Source organism: Acipenser ruthenus, chromosome 25 (genome assembly GCF_902713425.1).
Source record: "Acipenser ruthenus chromosome 25, fAciRut3.2 maternal haplotype, whole genome shotgun sequence".
Classification (NCBI taxonomy): domain Eukaryota; kingdom Metazoa; phylum Chordata; class Actinopteri; order Acipenseriformes; family Acipenseridae; genus Acipenser; species Acipenser ruthenus.
Window position 1 is genome coordinate 24,360,307 of NC_081213.1, and position 16,199 is coordinate 24,376,505.

Here is a 16,199-nt window from a genome sequence, read left to right on the forward strand (position 1 = left end):
AAAGCTTTATAAACCAGTGTGCCTCCAGTGTGGAGAATGCACATTTTTTAATCTGTGTAAGAGGCAGCAAACACTTCTGGAGAGGCCTGAAAGTGGCTTCTTTCCATTTCTGATTGATCCCTGATGGTCTCATCATCTGGAATAAAGGATTGGGATTACGTGGGCGGTAATCACACTCCTTCCTATTGAGTGTGGACTGTTTAGAACCTATCGACAGAGGAACATCTGTGTATTCTTAGAGGGACTGTAACACAAAACACAGATTTACTCACTGACAGAGTAGTGCTTGGCACACAAAAAGCACTAGCAGTAAAACCTTAACCCATTACATGTGGAATGTTTTGATCAGTAATTGTTTTATTGTGTTAACAGTACAATAAGAAGCATTTGAATTTCTTTCATAATATATTACAAATGTATCCAGTATACTGGACACACTAAAAGGGAGCAATAAAAATCACTTTCCAATTATTCTATTGTTTATTTTGAGTAATAATTATCTTTTTTTTTTTTTGGACTCCTGTGATGTAGCATATGGTTCACACAAATTTTAAAAACTTTTATCCATATGTCTGTCAGAGCAAAAGAAAGCTTGGCACAGTGTTCATCTTGCTTTCAAAGCACACCAGACTACAGCTGTAGAACAATTTTTTGGAAGATGATTCAGATTTGAGGCTTTGTGTTGATGGTGGTTATTTTTTTCTAGCTCCATGTTGGAAATGGTAATGTGTTACTTAGTTACATCTCACTACTCTCTCCCCGACAAACCACCCTGTTAAATATGAACATGAATGCTGACAGTATAGTTTCCATGACCTCCAATCACAGGTGAAAACCACTGGAGACATTACTCAAATGGAGATGCTAATCAATATTACTGCCACCAAGAAAATATTAGAAAAAAAAAAAAATGTCAGTGACTTTCATCCAATCCAAAAAATGAAAGTAATGAAAAACAGACAACAGAGATGCTCCATATTTCTGATACACTCAGTAACTTGTGCTGAAGAATGTTCTTAGCAAGTTTAATCAGGATTCGACAGGGGGTTCCCTAATTAGTATAAAAAGTGTGACAGATTAGTATACACTATAACTTATAAGGTCCTTAGCAAGTTTCATCTCAGTTGGACAAGTGGTTCCACATACAGATGGACAGACATTCACCTCAACTGAGTCCCCACTGTATACTCCCATCTCCAGCCGAAGACATGTGTCTAATTACATTTATTATTGTCATCTTGACTTCCCTGTAGTCATAAGTACCTTGTTGTTTTTCCCGGTGTTAAAGGAGTGTTCTCAAACTGTCACAATGGAGGTTTGTTCTTTGAATTGAATACATAAGCATGTGTAATTCATTTTCTCGTTCTAATGGAAAGGAAACACAGTCACAGATGATATTTCACTGTTCTAGCAGCAAATGATATCGGAAGTCATCTTACAGACAGTCTAACACAAAGAGTACTGAACACAGCCCTCCAGTTGTCTGACTTCATCCAAAGACAACTTTTAAGATGTAAAATGCAGCTTTACCAGGGCAAGGTCAGCAGCACTCCGACATTGTGTTCACAGCCCTAAGCAGTAGTGATCTGAAGCCAAAATGGAAGTTAAGAGTCCTCAGATACCAGAGGAAACCAATGAGTGGAAGAAAACAGTAGTGTGCTCAGACTAAAATTTGCAGAGCGACATTTCAGTCTGTATCTAGCCTCCCTCTCTCTCCTCTGTTTCTCAATTGTGTTTAAGCGGCAGAGGAAGGAAGAGGAACAGTAGTGGTAAGATAGATCGGATGTATATCTGTCACGTGGCAGAGTTCTGTCATAAACCGCAGAGATACAGGAAACCAGACAGCAACTGGCATGCAGCTTATGCGACTGACTGAGAACTGATAACAGACCACTCCTCTCATGCACTGACTTCAGCCACATTAGGGTTGAGGCAGCAAAAGTGAAGGGAGTTACTGAGAAAAATATGCAAGCAAACTATTTTGGTTTGTTTGTTTCTGATACAAGTAAATGTTAAAGAGGAACCTGAACATCCTGTTATTTAATAAACATGACTACTAAAGATAACTTAACTGTTGGCTGTCCCCTGCATGGCACAGCGTGATAAGGACATGCGTCAAAACCACGTCAGCCGTCTACACCCAAGTGCCAATGGTTCTCCAGGCCTTTACTGTAGCTACTATTTTTTAATGTTAATAATGTTAGCATTATAAGCAGTACTTCTTTAGTTTGTTATGGGTGATGAATTTACACTTCAATAACTGGGTTGGGATGGATTTTGAAAGTTTTCCCATTCCCTTTGCGAATAACCTTTTTATTTTCCTTTGCATGTTTGTTAATGCCATAGCACATCAACAGACCAGTCTGTAGGCAATCACATCCAGATCAAACTCTATTTAAAGCACTGTGTTGAAAGGAATTCTGTCAGAGTTCTAGAATGACTTTTATGGACTCTGTGACCGCATTCAACAGCATTGGAGTTCCAGGCACGGGCTGCTGTTACTAGGATACCAAACAGCATTAGCAGAAACGTCACTCCGATCACCAGGAAGAGTGAATTACTTCCGATCCTGTCCGATAGTTATGGCTTGTGAACGCTCACAACAATCCAGGCCATTCAATTGGCTGATACAGGATCGATCGGCATGGAGCTTTACTGAGGAGTAACTGTAGTAAAAGATAAATACAGCTATAAAGAATAAGAACCAAGGTGGAAGTATGCTAGTTTAGAAATATACCATACATATTATCACATAACATATGATCCCACCGAGGTCACACTGTTGTTTGCTGGAAACATCATGTAACCTTTTGCTCCACTGACTTTTTCTCTTAACCCACCCTGACAAGGCCATTGTTAATCACCTGCTGAGCTGCAGGTTACAATGTTTGACAAACCTGTCTCTATATACAGTCACTGGAGGACATTCAACACATATCTCAGGGGAAAGGAGCAATACCTGAGCTCACAATAATAAGAAAAGTTCAAGAAGAGCTGGCGGACAAGTCGTGACAGGATTAGAGAAACAGGATCAGACAGATCACATTTTATTCAAGAGACAGCCATCCACGCTTTGTACAGCTAATCAGTATATTCAACAAAAAGCTACGTGTTATTTCTTATTCCTTAAATAGTTCTGATCGTAAAAGATCAGTTTAATATATTATTGTCAAAAATCCTATCGCCCCCTGCCTCATTTGCTATTTGTCATTTAAACCCTACTTGCTGTTGCTTCCAAGGCACTGGATTTAATAAGGGGATATAAGTTAACTGCCCTGAAAACAAACATGTACTACTTTCCTGACTGAGTAAAGTATAGGTTGGCCTTCGTGTTGTTTTTAGAAATCCTATTTACTGCCTTTTAGGTTTCCTGTAATAAAATAACAGATGTCTATGATCCGGCCACTCTGTTGGGTTGGCGTAATACTGAAACTAGTCAGGCAAAATGAAAACAATAACACCGTACAATGCTATGTAAATGGTGAAGTTAGCTTGAAAAAAAATGAAATCATCGGACGATACAAGATCATTTTAAAAGCGACCGCCTGTATAGTTTTCAGACGAATCTCTTCAAACAGCACCTGTAGAACTCCTCTGTTGTATCCTGGGACACTATCACCCTTAATTTAAATATGCTTTATTTTGCTCTTATCTGCCCCCTATTTTACTGCATTTAATCCTTTACCTCAGAATATTGTAATCTGCCAAGTGTTTAATCTGTAGTATTTTGTACTTAATCATATCCTGATGTAACTATCACTATTTAATCATATCCTGATGTAACTTTCACTATTATCTGCTGTATTATTGAATTGTGGTTTGTCACACTTGAGAATTATTGTATTTCTTGTTCTTATTGTATGACTTATATTGTAACACTTGAATGTATTTGTATTTGCTTGCGATTGTAAGTCGCCCTGGATAAGGGCGTCTGCTAAGAAATAAATAATAATAATAATAAAGTAAAAGCTAATAAAGCATTTTATTGTGAAATTCAAGCTGTGAAAGGGAGGAAGCCTCTAAATCATTAGGTTCTTTCTGAGTGTGGTACTAGCTGCTGCTAGCTCACACAGGAAGCAGTTGTTCAGGGAAGGCAAGCAAGCCCAGGCAGGAATAGAGAAACAAGACCAAACCGCTCACGGTATGACAAGACAAAATGGTTCCGACACAGAAATCTAAAACACACAGTTGTCTCGATCAATCCTCTTTCAGTTGGCTCATAAACAGCCAGTAGGAATTGTTACAAGCCTCAGAAGGCCAGTTTCTTGAGACAGATTTATGAAGCTAATGCTATAATACAATTTTTGTTCTGAAAGGATACAAAAAAAAAACCTTTAAAAACTCAAAAAAAAAAGGATAGCAATATATTATATTCTTATTTTTTTATTAAATATATAATCTCGCCTTTTTCTTCATATGTGTCACAAGGACATGGACCATTTCCAAGTCTGGTCTGTGCGTTTGGATTGTTTGGGATTATCAAATGCTGCCAGCTTCCATCTACTCGCCAACTGGGTGGAGGGGGGGGGGGGGGGTCACAGGCTGTTAATACTCTCACCTGCGTTCTTAATGTAATTACAGCTTACAAAATATTTTCATACATCTTACCCATTCTGCACGTCCATTCACCTAGGTCTGAAATGTGCAGTTTTTTAAAAGAAGCACATGTTATAGCAAAGATGGATTTGTATTTTAAAAACAGACACCTGGCACGACACCAGGTTAAGAAAGTGTACAGTTTGCCTGCTTCACTTCCCAGGATGTCTGTTACTGCTTTACTCCCTCTGTCACTTCTTCTGGGGCAAAGCATTTTAATGCTATAGGTTGAAAGCATGTCGGTCAAAAAGGGGAAGCAGCTGAAGCCAGGAAAGGGGTGGGGATAAATATACCCTCCAGGTGAAATGACCCAGGAGGTGCAAGCATGGTTTGCATCAGTTTTCTTAACCTAGTGTAGTACCAGATATCATTTTTAAAAATGAAAATAGCGGGGGGGGGGGGGGGGGGGGGGTTGTTTGTTTTTCAACACTGCACATTTGAGACCTATATAATGAATGTGTATGACCGAAAAAAATGTATGGCACTGTTGTTAGCTTCAATTACTTTAACAGTATTAGTTTGGACTTCTAAGAATCACACATTGCAAAAATTTAAAGAAAAAATAATTCAATATTTATTTGCAGTATAAACAAGTCTTGTGTTGCGTTCCGTATACTATACAATATATAGGGTCATTTTGTATATCCTTCATAAAATCAGAAAGTAGAACTACCCTACTACCAAGCCCATATTTACACACATATATAGATTGCATCCTAAAAAAAAAAAAATGTGTACAGCACATAAAAACAGTTATTTAACATTTTCTGCTGTAACACGATGCAGATGCATTGTCCAAAAAATCCCTGAAAATGTCCTCAGTGAGGTAAGAAATACTTTTTACACTCATCTCTTTCTCTCTACTATTTTCTGTCTCACTCACTCTTGCTCTCCAAGCTACAATAAATTCCACAGAAACTTACATTCCTGTGCTCTGGCATTAAACAGAGAAACATGTTTAAGTTTCTCTTAACTTTAATACAAAGACACAAAGATTCCTCCACAAGAAAAGCGGCTGAAAAAATGTACAAAAAGTGGTCTCCTCGTTAGAGTAAATTTCAATCCTGGGGTCTACCATTTTCAAGATGGTTTGCCAACTGTAACTGGGCCAGGTTGGTGTCCAACAAGAATAAAAGACAGGTTTCAGTACTCTGGGTGTGCTAGTCAAAGAGAGTTCTATATTCTATCAAGGAGCCATATTCATAAAACTTAACATTGGTTTAGCAATATGCAATTTCTTTTTTTTTTTTTTTTTTTTTTTTTTTTTTTTTAATTCAGGCAACTTTAATAACTTTAGCAGGCTAACACATAATACAGCAAGTTTATGAATACAGCCCTCAAGATCGGAAGATATAAATACACATTTGTCAGCACAGGATTGAAAACTACCTCAGCTTTGAAGCTGTTAAGCTGTATTAATTGGAATTCTTCTACAAAAGTGGCTGAATAGAAAAAAAAAGAGGCTTGTTGTTAATTTAAAAAATACAGAAAACATGTGTTTTTCAGAGATTGAGAAAAACAACAGTTTCAGACCCATTACAGACAAATTTGTGGGCACCGTTGACGTTGTTTATAAAACGTTCACGCGTAATGTTTTTATTATTATTATTGAAATACAAATATTATGTTGAATAGTCAGCATAAGAACATTCTAAAATAGGTAATAAGGCCAGCCTAAAGCAACAGTCCCTTCTCTGTAGAGAACCCTTTGATTGAACAGACCCTGGTGTCTCCCAGTTCCTGGAAGAATCCCCTCTCTTTCTTTTTTATCTGTTGGCAGCTCAATTAAGGTCTTCCACTTCCTCACTGCAAAGTCTGGGCCTTGGAGTAGCAGCAGCAACAGTAGTTTAAAAAACACGCCCTTGTTGTTCTGAACAAAACTGGCGAGCTGCATCACTCACCCACACCCTGCCCTTCACCCTCCTCTCAACTTCAAGCACAGGCAGCTGAATGATATCCAATCAGAGCTCAATGGTCTGTGAGCATGATGAGGCAACCCATAACCATACTTTCTTTAAGGAAGCAGGGGTTTGGAGCGGTCCATCTTTCCTAAGCAGTGAAGGAACAATGAGCTTTGAAGTAAGTGCATCCGCCTCTCCCAGTCCAGCCTGGTCTTGGACACTCCAGCTGCAAGGGGCGATCGCAGCCTTGAACTGGCAGGCAGGAGAACAAGCGAGTGTCTCTTTATCTTTGTGGAGTACCAGCTTAAGTGCCAAGATGTGAAAGGCTTCACAACTGTGCAAACTGCATTAGGTCAATACAAACATAGAAAAAACAAACAATCAGATTTTCACAAAGTTCTTTCTTTTTCTTTTCTTTAGTTACAATCTAGGATTTTGTTTTTCTTTTAAACAAACAGTCTACAATTGTGTTAGATCATTCAGTAGAGTGAGATTACCTCAAAAAGCAGTACGCTCCAACCGGATACTACTACGTTGGCACCATCCGTTTTGTGAGGTCAAGTGCGTAAGTCTCTCTGATAGGTAATAAGTTAACTTGCGCTGTGGCTCTCTCCACCTCTCCCTTTGAAACAGTCCACTGCTCTCAGGTAAGCAGTCTTTGAAGAAGCTTTGGATAGCATACTTCAGTTTAATATATATATTTTAACAATAACCCAGTCAAAAGTCAAGAGAAGCCATTTCTTAATCATCTCAAGTAGCATCAGGGCATCTAGAGATGCAGGTAAAGCCCTCCAAGCAGCAGGCAGAGGTATCTAGCTGCTCCAACCTGTAGTACATACCAAGATCACCTGGTAAGAGGTTTGAAATACTTAAGGAGACGAGAAACATTCAGGCACCTAGCCAGCCTCCCACCTTCATGTGGACTCCAGAGTGTCCAGCTGGAATACATTGTGATTGGTCGGTGTAGTGAAGTAGAGCTGGTCACTGGGCGTCCGGTTGTCGCAGGGACTATTCAGCCCCAGAGTCCGCTCAAAGTCCAAGAGTTGGCCCATGAAATTAAAGTTAGGTGAGATGTTGGACTTTTTCCGCTTGACAAAGTCATAGGCGTCGTTCAGGGAGAGGTTCAGCTTCTGCATCAAGTAAGCCACGGTGACAGTCACCGAGCGGCTGATCCCTGCAAGGCAGTGTACCAGGATCCCACACTTCTGTGTACGAGCCTCATCTACAAATGGAAAAAGAAGTGCGGTTATAGTTTATCTGTAACAAACCATTTTCCATGTACCAAATTCCTCTTCTGCAATAAAAAAAAAGTTACTATATGTGCTGGTCATATGGATCCTGTGCTCCATTTTCAACAGGATGTTTAGTTGACTACTTTTCATCCCTCCCACCCTATCCAGTGTGTTCTAGATGTAACAGGCAAGACCAGAGATGTATTTATTTTTTAGAAAGGGCTGTGGAACCTGATTCACTTCTGAGCTGCTCGAGTCCACTTCATTACAGAGCATGCCTCTCACAGCCAAAAACGTCTTGATTTTCTAGTGATTTATAATGAGGGTGGAGTGGAATGACCTACTTTCCATGCACAGAATGGCCAGTTCATGTGTGGTTTGCATTTGCAATAGATCTCTTTTTAACAGGGACCAAATCTGGCCTCAGACTTCATTTATCAGGAGGACATCAACTATGAAGCAGTTTCCTCAAAGTCACATGTTCTGTGCAAGAACTGGCTGCAAAAAAGACTTTACTCTCAACAGCAGAATTTTACATTCTATGACTACACAATAAGATTCAGCAATGCATAGTGTACATAACAAATCCAGTGTCAGATCTGTAAATGTTTCTGAGCCCACTTCTGCTGGAGTGTTAAATAAACATTAAGCTGTGTAAAGGGATCTGAATGGCAATGCTGTGAAAGACACTGTATAAAAACGCTGACCGTTGTTGCATCCAGCGTACCTCTTCAATTTAAAAAGGCAGTTAACTATTTGAAAAGTGCTTTGCAGGAGCGGCAGAGGACTTGATGGCTGGGATTCTAATGGACAAAGAGAAAAAATATATATGTACTGAATAAAGTATATTCACTATACATCAGGAGGGCAGAACAGTCAACAGCCAGCCCAGTATCCTGCCTGTCTGTTTGTAACAGTTGTAGGGTGTGTGGATGTGTTTCCTTTAGGCATACATGCCCCAGGTAAGTGCCGGAAAAGAGTGGCGAGGATTTAACCCTTAGATAGCTCAGCAGGGACTGGATGTACTGACAGTATTTAAAAAAAAAAAAAGATTATTTAGGTTAAAACAGGATGTTATCAGGCCACACTGCGTTTCCGTCACCCTGTTTTAGAATTCATTTTAAAAACACTTGTCTTTTGAAGTACCAACCGCGTGTTCTAAAAATTTGGTTTTACAGTATGTGGGCGAAGTAATTCTCCATTTCCTGTCATTTCAGCCAACTACATAAATGCACCTCCCCCCTCCCCCCCAGTGAAGCAGAAAGCAGAAGAAAGACAAGAATAAACAGGAAATGATATGAACAAACAGTAAACGCAGAGAAAACGCATAGATTAGGGTGACCACTCGCCACTCAGACTAGCCAGCTAAAATGCTAAGCTAAACACTTGGTTTTAACCTGTAGGAGTCAGGGTTCTTACAAGCAATTTGCTATCGAGATGCCCATAAGTTTCCCTTTTTTGCCAGTGGAAAACTTGACCGATCAATGCCAGGGTTCGGCAGCAGTAGCATGTTTGTGCTGCTTTAGTTTAAATGGACTTCTGTTGTTAGCTGTGCCAGTTGTATACCCTGCAGAAAAACCATGGGAGTGTGTAGCTACTACTAATACTACTGAAGCTGCTTATTATGGACTTCATAGCTCTTCCCTACTATCAAGCCAGGTTTATGGTCAAGTATACCCACTGCAGACACTAAGCCAGCCCAGGGGACTAATGATGTCTGGCCTGACTAAAGTCACAAATCCCTAACCCACAGATGTCTATGCGGACTGTAACAACCTGTTTCTCTGTACTACAACAACTACAAGGCATCCTTAAAGAGGATCTTGGCATTCATTTTAAGTTTAATTAGCCATATAGTGCAGTACACGTTTCGCCTCAGTAGCAGAACTTGTTTCTAAACCACTTACTCAATATGAAGTTAGTCTGAAATAGTCTTATGCTGGTAACGGTTTCCCCCTACTGACTTGACCTTTCAGCTTTCTTCAGAGTGGGTCATTTTCTGAATCAGTGGCTCTTTGTATAAATAAACACTGCTCGAATAGCTGTAAAGGCTAGACAAACATTCCTAATCTCTATGTACTTGTTTAAAAGGGTTGTTTGCCAATATGAACCACAGTCACTGCTGAAAAAAATGTAGTTTAAACCATATTCTATGACATAAATAAAAATACAGTCACTGGAAAATGCTGACAGAAAAGATGAACTGTAATCTAATCTACTGGTTAACTCACTAACAGGAACTACATTTCTACCCTGGGTAGAGATCACAACAGTTGTACATGCAGGGCTTCACTAGAGACATAAAAAAAGAACCCATGTGCTTTCTGGATGACAGTACAAGTCACACAAAACATGCCACACATTGAAAGCATAAATGCCTACTGCAGCGGGAAACTTTCAAATCTGGTCCGAACGCCTTGTTAAACTTTGTAGGGACTACAGTAAGCTGGGACAACAGAAGATGGACAGTAACAAGTAAGATCTTTTTCACTGTTTATTTTTTTTCAGACAGTTAGAAATTCCAAGATAGTTGAATTCTACAGCTCAATGGCCATTAATCCACGCAAGCCATGGAAAGCAGAAGCAACAGTTCCTTAAATGAAGTCAAGCAAAACATCACAATTGCTACTGTAACCGAATCTTCGAAACAAAACACAATAAGATAAATGTTGTATTTGTGTGACAGCTTTACATACTACCAGATTTACATGCAGCCCTAGCTGTCTGGTCAGAACTTATTTTTTTCTTTTACAGTTTGGCGGTGTCTAGTGGACTTCCTAACGAGTGCAGCCCAAGCAGCTTTAATTCAGGAAGCGGGACGCACTGTCCTGTGCAGGACAGTCAAAACAGGAGATACCCTAAGCGGGCACCGAAAGGTTAAAGGAAATAAAAGACAAAAGGAAAAATAACTCTCAAGGACAAAACCAGCATCATCTCCGCCGACACATAATGAACAGGGATTCTCCCTCGGATGAAAAACAAAGGGGGTGATCCAGACCCATGGTGGAGATTTACCATACCAATAGATACAAATCTAATTAGATGGGCAAGTACTTGTCTGGTCTGGAGCTATATTTTTGTTTGCAAGCACTTGCAGTGGCTTCTTGCAGTAATCCTTGAACCCCATAACTCAGAGAGCCAGAAAAAAACCCCAAAAAAACACAGATATGTTTGAATATTTTAGTCGTCACTGGATACTAAGAATCTTGACCTGTGTTCAGGTCAGAGTGTGTAGTTACGTAATTAGCGGAGCCATGTCTCACATTCCAAAGTCGCTGCAATTAAGGCTTGATCACAAAATTAAGAAACAAGATAGCCTATCCTCTAAATATCTTTTCTAAAAAATATATATTTAATACAAGGCTTTTATACATTAACCTGTAAATCTTGCAGTTTGTGTGTATTGTGCAAACTTCCAATACAATTCAAAATAACCTTTTTAGTGCAAAGCTACAATAGAAATATTAACTGACCATGGAGCTGACACGTAACATGACTATTTAAATACCTCAGCCTACCAACTTGTTATACTGTGCAAGGTGAACTTGACTTACTGAATTGCTTTGCTGAATAGTGCTTGTGGAGACAGCTGCCTGCCCTCCAAACAAAATGAAACATACATGGTATGCATATATTATTCAACGGACAAGTACCTGCAGTCATTTGCAGGTTTTCATATGGAAATTGCCCATTCATGTTCATGTGGAGTGTATGGTCATATTCTGAACCCCCACACCAGCATCTTAATTTCATTCAGATCGTACAGATGTTTGCTGGATCCTCATTTTAAAACTTCCCTACACGTCACCTACAGCAATCTCATCGTCGTTCTTCAAGCAAACAGTCTGTCTGCCAGAGGTAAATCTCATCAGACTGCTGCGTAAGTGAAAAAGCAACAGTCAGATATATGCAGCCCTTGCTGCCTTAACCTGCAGTTTACAACTCGCATTATCCTCCAAATGAGTCTGCTGTCAGATAACAGAACAGACAGTAGATATTAACGTTCCCCTCCCTGTTACAAAAGTGATGAGTAATTTGAGGAAGTCGTCAACAGCGGAGGACAGATCGAACAAGATTTCGTTAGGATATTATTATAGTCTGTGTATTATTTAATCACGTTAAGTTAAGCATAACTTCTGTGTTTCTGCTAGTTCTCCTTAGTTCAGTAGTTCAGCATTTCAGAACCCTTGGAGTATTTTTAAGGCCCAGTTGCCAACCCAGGCAGAATAATTTAAATTGTATTGGTTTTTAAGACTGGATAGGGTTTTGTACAAAACAGTACAACTGTGAGAAGCTTTCTGTGAACAAGCAGAGGTGTAAGAAAGGATGTGAAAGAATGAAAACAACCCAAAGTGTAAACACATCAAGGCGGAAAGGAAATCAAGTTAAATGCATCGCTCAAGGAGTATGACGGGTGACTTACCAATGAAAGAGATGGCCTCTGGGAAGAACTGAGAAAGGTTTTGACTCCAGTGATCAGAGATGGGGATCTGTTTGTACTTGAATTCACCGTCGTGTTCAAACATGTTGGGCAGGTTGGGTGTCACATTCAGGATGTACTTTATGTCGTACTTGCCCAGCACGTCAAGGTTGGTGGAGTCTTTGGCACAGCCCAGGTATAGGTATGGGAGGATCTGGACTGGGAAGGCCGGCTGGTTGCTGGGCAATGGGCTTCCCTCTGACTCAGTGGCACTGCTGGGCTCCCGATCTGACTCCCCATCAGAGCAATCTGAACTTATCCGCAGTCCTCCCAGACCCAGCACAGGCATGGGGGGAGAGCTACTGGGACAAGAGGTGTCCAGACTGGTCTCGCAGTGCTCAGAGTACTCTGACTGAAACTTATTAAATCCACCTAAGAGAAATAAAACAACAACATATTTCATTCATATGTAACATTGAAAATGACTTGCTGCTTCGTTTTTTGACATGTACTGTACAAAGACATACTAATTTAGGTTGACATTCAAATGTTTATTATTTACTTTTTAAATAATATCTGTCAACACACAGAGTTCTATCCTGAGATTATTCTTAACTGGATTGCCCAGCATTTTAATAAACATTTACTGTATTTGAATGCCAGTAAATTAATAATAATAATAATAATAATAATAATAATAATAATAATAATAATAATCTGTTCCATAGTATAAAACAATAGATATAACACTGTATTGTACATGCTAAGATCGTTTGGGCTGGTTTGTTACCAAACCAGACAACAGAGTTTATTCTTTTAATAATATTATTTAGCCATTATGTGACATAAGTTAATAAGTGGGATTTAAAAGTCCAGAGCTGTATTTCATTTAGTGTAGCTTCCCTCTGAAAGTACAGTCGCCAGCTTCTATAAAAAATATACACTGTAGTAAAGCTTATTTCAATAAAGAACATTTAAAAAAAACAGTTCTGTGTATTAAAACATTCAGAATATATCAATAGCAACGTACAAATCACAAAAAAACACACACAAAAAACACATATAGGCAAGACTGTTTTAGACTGCTTCTGAATGAATCTTTTTTGTGAATGACAAGGAAGTCTCAAAGAAAAGAAAAAAAAAAAAAAAAAAAAAAAGCAAAGGCTACAACAGCTTAAAAAAAACCCACAAAGCGAACTTGTTATTAACGTGGTTTGCACTTTGAAAACCAGCAAGGTTAAGGAGTGTATATGAATCAGCTTTCCCCCCTCGGATTTCTAGCTGTCCATTCATGAAAAACAGGGCTTTTTCCTCAAGGAAGACAACATGGCGGAGCCATTTTGGAATTTTAATTGAAAACATCTTTGTCTTCGGCACATTCTTTCACAAAGTTCGCTCTACAAATTCCTAACCTTTGCGCGTTTAAATGTTACGCAATTATTACATGTGAAATGCCGATTTGCAACCGTACGTTAATACGTATAGGTTTTATTTTTGTGACTATATTTTGATATTTAAATTAATACTGCACAGAATGACAGTGCGTACCATACATTTAAGAAACGTTACGTTTTGAAACAAAATGCTTTATAAAGTGATTCTAATGTCATTTGAAAGTATCACCCCTAAAGTTTCCAATACATTTAATATCCTTACAATGTCCTTCGAAAGTAACTTTTTTTTTGTAATACTAAACTTCTGTTTTTCCCTTGAGCCCTGGTTTCGAGTGTTACAAAGTTTCATTGCCAAAATCACAACAACATGCAAGGAAACTAAATACTTTGTAAATACTGTAACAGCACTGCAGTGAGACACGGCTGTTTTGTTACCGTATTTTACAATTAAACATTTTAAGCAAATATTCGTGAAACAAACCCACTTGATTGATTTGAATAACATACTAATAATCCTATTTAGAATTATCGACATTGAAAGTTTTCTATTTCACTGTCAGTCTGTTTGGAATGAAACCTGACCATAATGTTTCGGTAAAATAATAATAATAATAATAATAATAATAATAATAACGCTATCAAACAGTTTCATGCATTTTAAACTCCAAATCCTATAAATATTATTTACTTTCGGGCATATAAATTCCTAAAGAGGAATGCCAAGGTTACTGCACAAAGTTGTTAAATAATACCTGACCTCCTATGCTTTTTCAACAGACCTGGCGGCACCAGTACCTGAATTAGAACTAGTTACCTGTAATTTACTTTGCTGTTTTATTATTATTATTATTATTATTATTATTATTATTATTATTATTATGTAAGAGATACAACCGTGTCTCTTTAAAAAAAAAAAAAAAAAAAAAAGTTTATTTTAAAATCTTTCAAGACGTTTAAATTTAAATACTTGTTTCAAATAAACCTTTTTGGTGGTAGAGGGGGTGTGTGATTTATCCTAAAAAGCACCCCAAAAAATGCATTAAGTTTTCATTTTCACAACTCAAAAAAAGCCTTATATGGCAAGTTCATGAAGGGCCACTGCAACTAAAAGTTAAAACGCAGACTGTTTGATGCAATAATCATTGCATGTAGTTCTTCTTACCGTCCAAGTAATAAGCCTCGCACCCGTCATCCCGGAGTTTCTGCAAGAGAAGCCCCAATACGGAGGTAGCAGCTCCGTTCTCCTGCCAGTCAGACGTGGCCTCGTCATATAGCACCACTGTATCAGTCTTGCACCGTTTCACAAACTTCTCCTTATCCTCGTTGTTGGGAATGATGGAGCGGATAGGCAGGTTCCCCTTCTTGAGCCTCCGGAGCATGAGTCCCGGGATGGCCAGGTTGATGGCTGTCTCTATATGAGACGATTCAAAAAGCTCGTGGCTCCGGCAATCCAGCAGGAGCAGCGAGCTCTCCCCGGACACCAGCTCCTCCTGCAGCCATTCCACGCTTTTGCTCGGCATCATCATGTTCATGTCCCGGGAGCTGCTCCAAAGATTATTTTTCATGAGGAAAATATACAGAGGGTGTTTTTTTGTAATAAAGAAAAATATATTCAAGGGGATCCGACCACTAAAAAGGCACCCCTTCCAAAAAGCCAGATACAGTAAGTCCACCGATCTAGCAGCGTATAGACTACGTGGACTTTGCAATTAAGACGTTAAAAACATGAATACTATTTATTTTTATTCCTCTATGAATCGGTCGGATGCAATCCTTTTCTTCCTTTTTTTTACGATTTGAAATGTTGAGATTCTTGTGCTGTTGACCGTGCAACCCTTTCGTTGCTAGTTAAAGCACAACTGTACAGCTGCACGCGCTAATGGCATCAGTATTTTGGATTACATACAGTGCAGATGATTATTTCAGCACGATCTAACCATTCAGCTCTGCTCCCTCCAGTTTGTCATTTCCTGCAACCACTCTCTGACAGTCCCAATTAAAGGGGTTTGCTGACAGCTGTTGTGTCATCCAGGAGGCGGAGTTTCACAGTGTAGGATTTAAAGACGCAGTACGTTTGTGTTTGTTCCCTTACGTAAAGGTTTTATTTGCACGGGTATGTCTTGACAAACAATCCTTTAAATTTCATCTGTACCTTTCTTAGATTAAATGGTATCTCCTGTTATTTATATTATTTATTTGTTTATTTGTTTGTTTGTATATCTCAACAAATGGCAGTTGTACTGAGAATAGATCTGCGTTTGATATGGTTTTCTGGGGGAGATTAACAACTGGTAGTAATCAAGGCTTATGTTTTTTTTGTGGTGTAGCACTTTGAACATTCATTAAATTCTAAGTGACATCTAAAAGGGTCAGGTGACTTAGTTCGACCACACAGGATGTATAAAGGGGTCCAGTTACTGTAGCTGTGATCTGTGTTATTAATGTGTACAACAACGTAGGCCTAGGCTGTATAGGACACTGATCTACAACAAGAAGCAAGACAAAATAACCTGCTTTAGGGCATTTCTAAACAGGGTACCTTTCGAAGGATATTTTTACATTGCAGAAATCTACCCTACAGAAAGAAAGGTGTAGGCTGCAGAGTGGAGTTTAGGTAAATGAGCAGAGTATGTCCCATCACTAGTGTGAGTATGAG

The 16,199-nt window shown here is 38.9% G+C and overlaps 1 protein-coding gene across 1 annotated transcript; it reads right to left on the reverse strand.

The window, feature by feature from the left end:
* Window positions 1-5,830: 5,830 nt before the first annotated feature.
* LOC117414165 (dual specificity protein phosphatase 7-like) lies at window positions 5,831-15,521 on the reverse strand. Its single transcript, XM_034023936.3, has 3 exons — window positions 14,706-15,521; window positions 12,153-12,581; window positions 5,831-7,719 (listed from the first exon to the last, which is right to left on the reverse strand). The coding sequence occupies exons 1-3, from the start codon at window positions 15,106-15,108 to the stop codon at window positions 7,412-7,414; spliced, it is 1,140 nt and encodes a 379-aa protein (XP_033879827.1). The 5' UTR covers window positions 15,109-15,521; the 3' UTR covers window positions 5,831-7,411.
* Window positions 15,522-16,199: the final 678 nt, after the last annotated feature.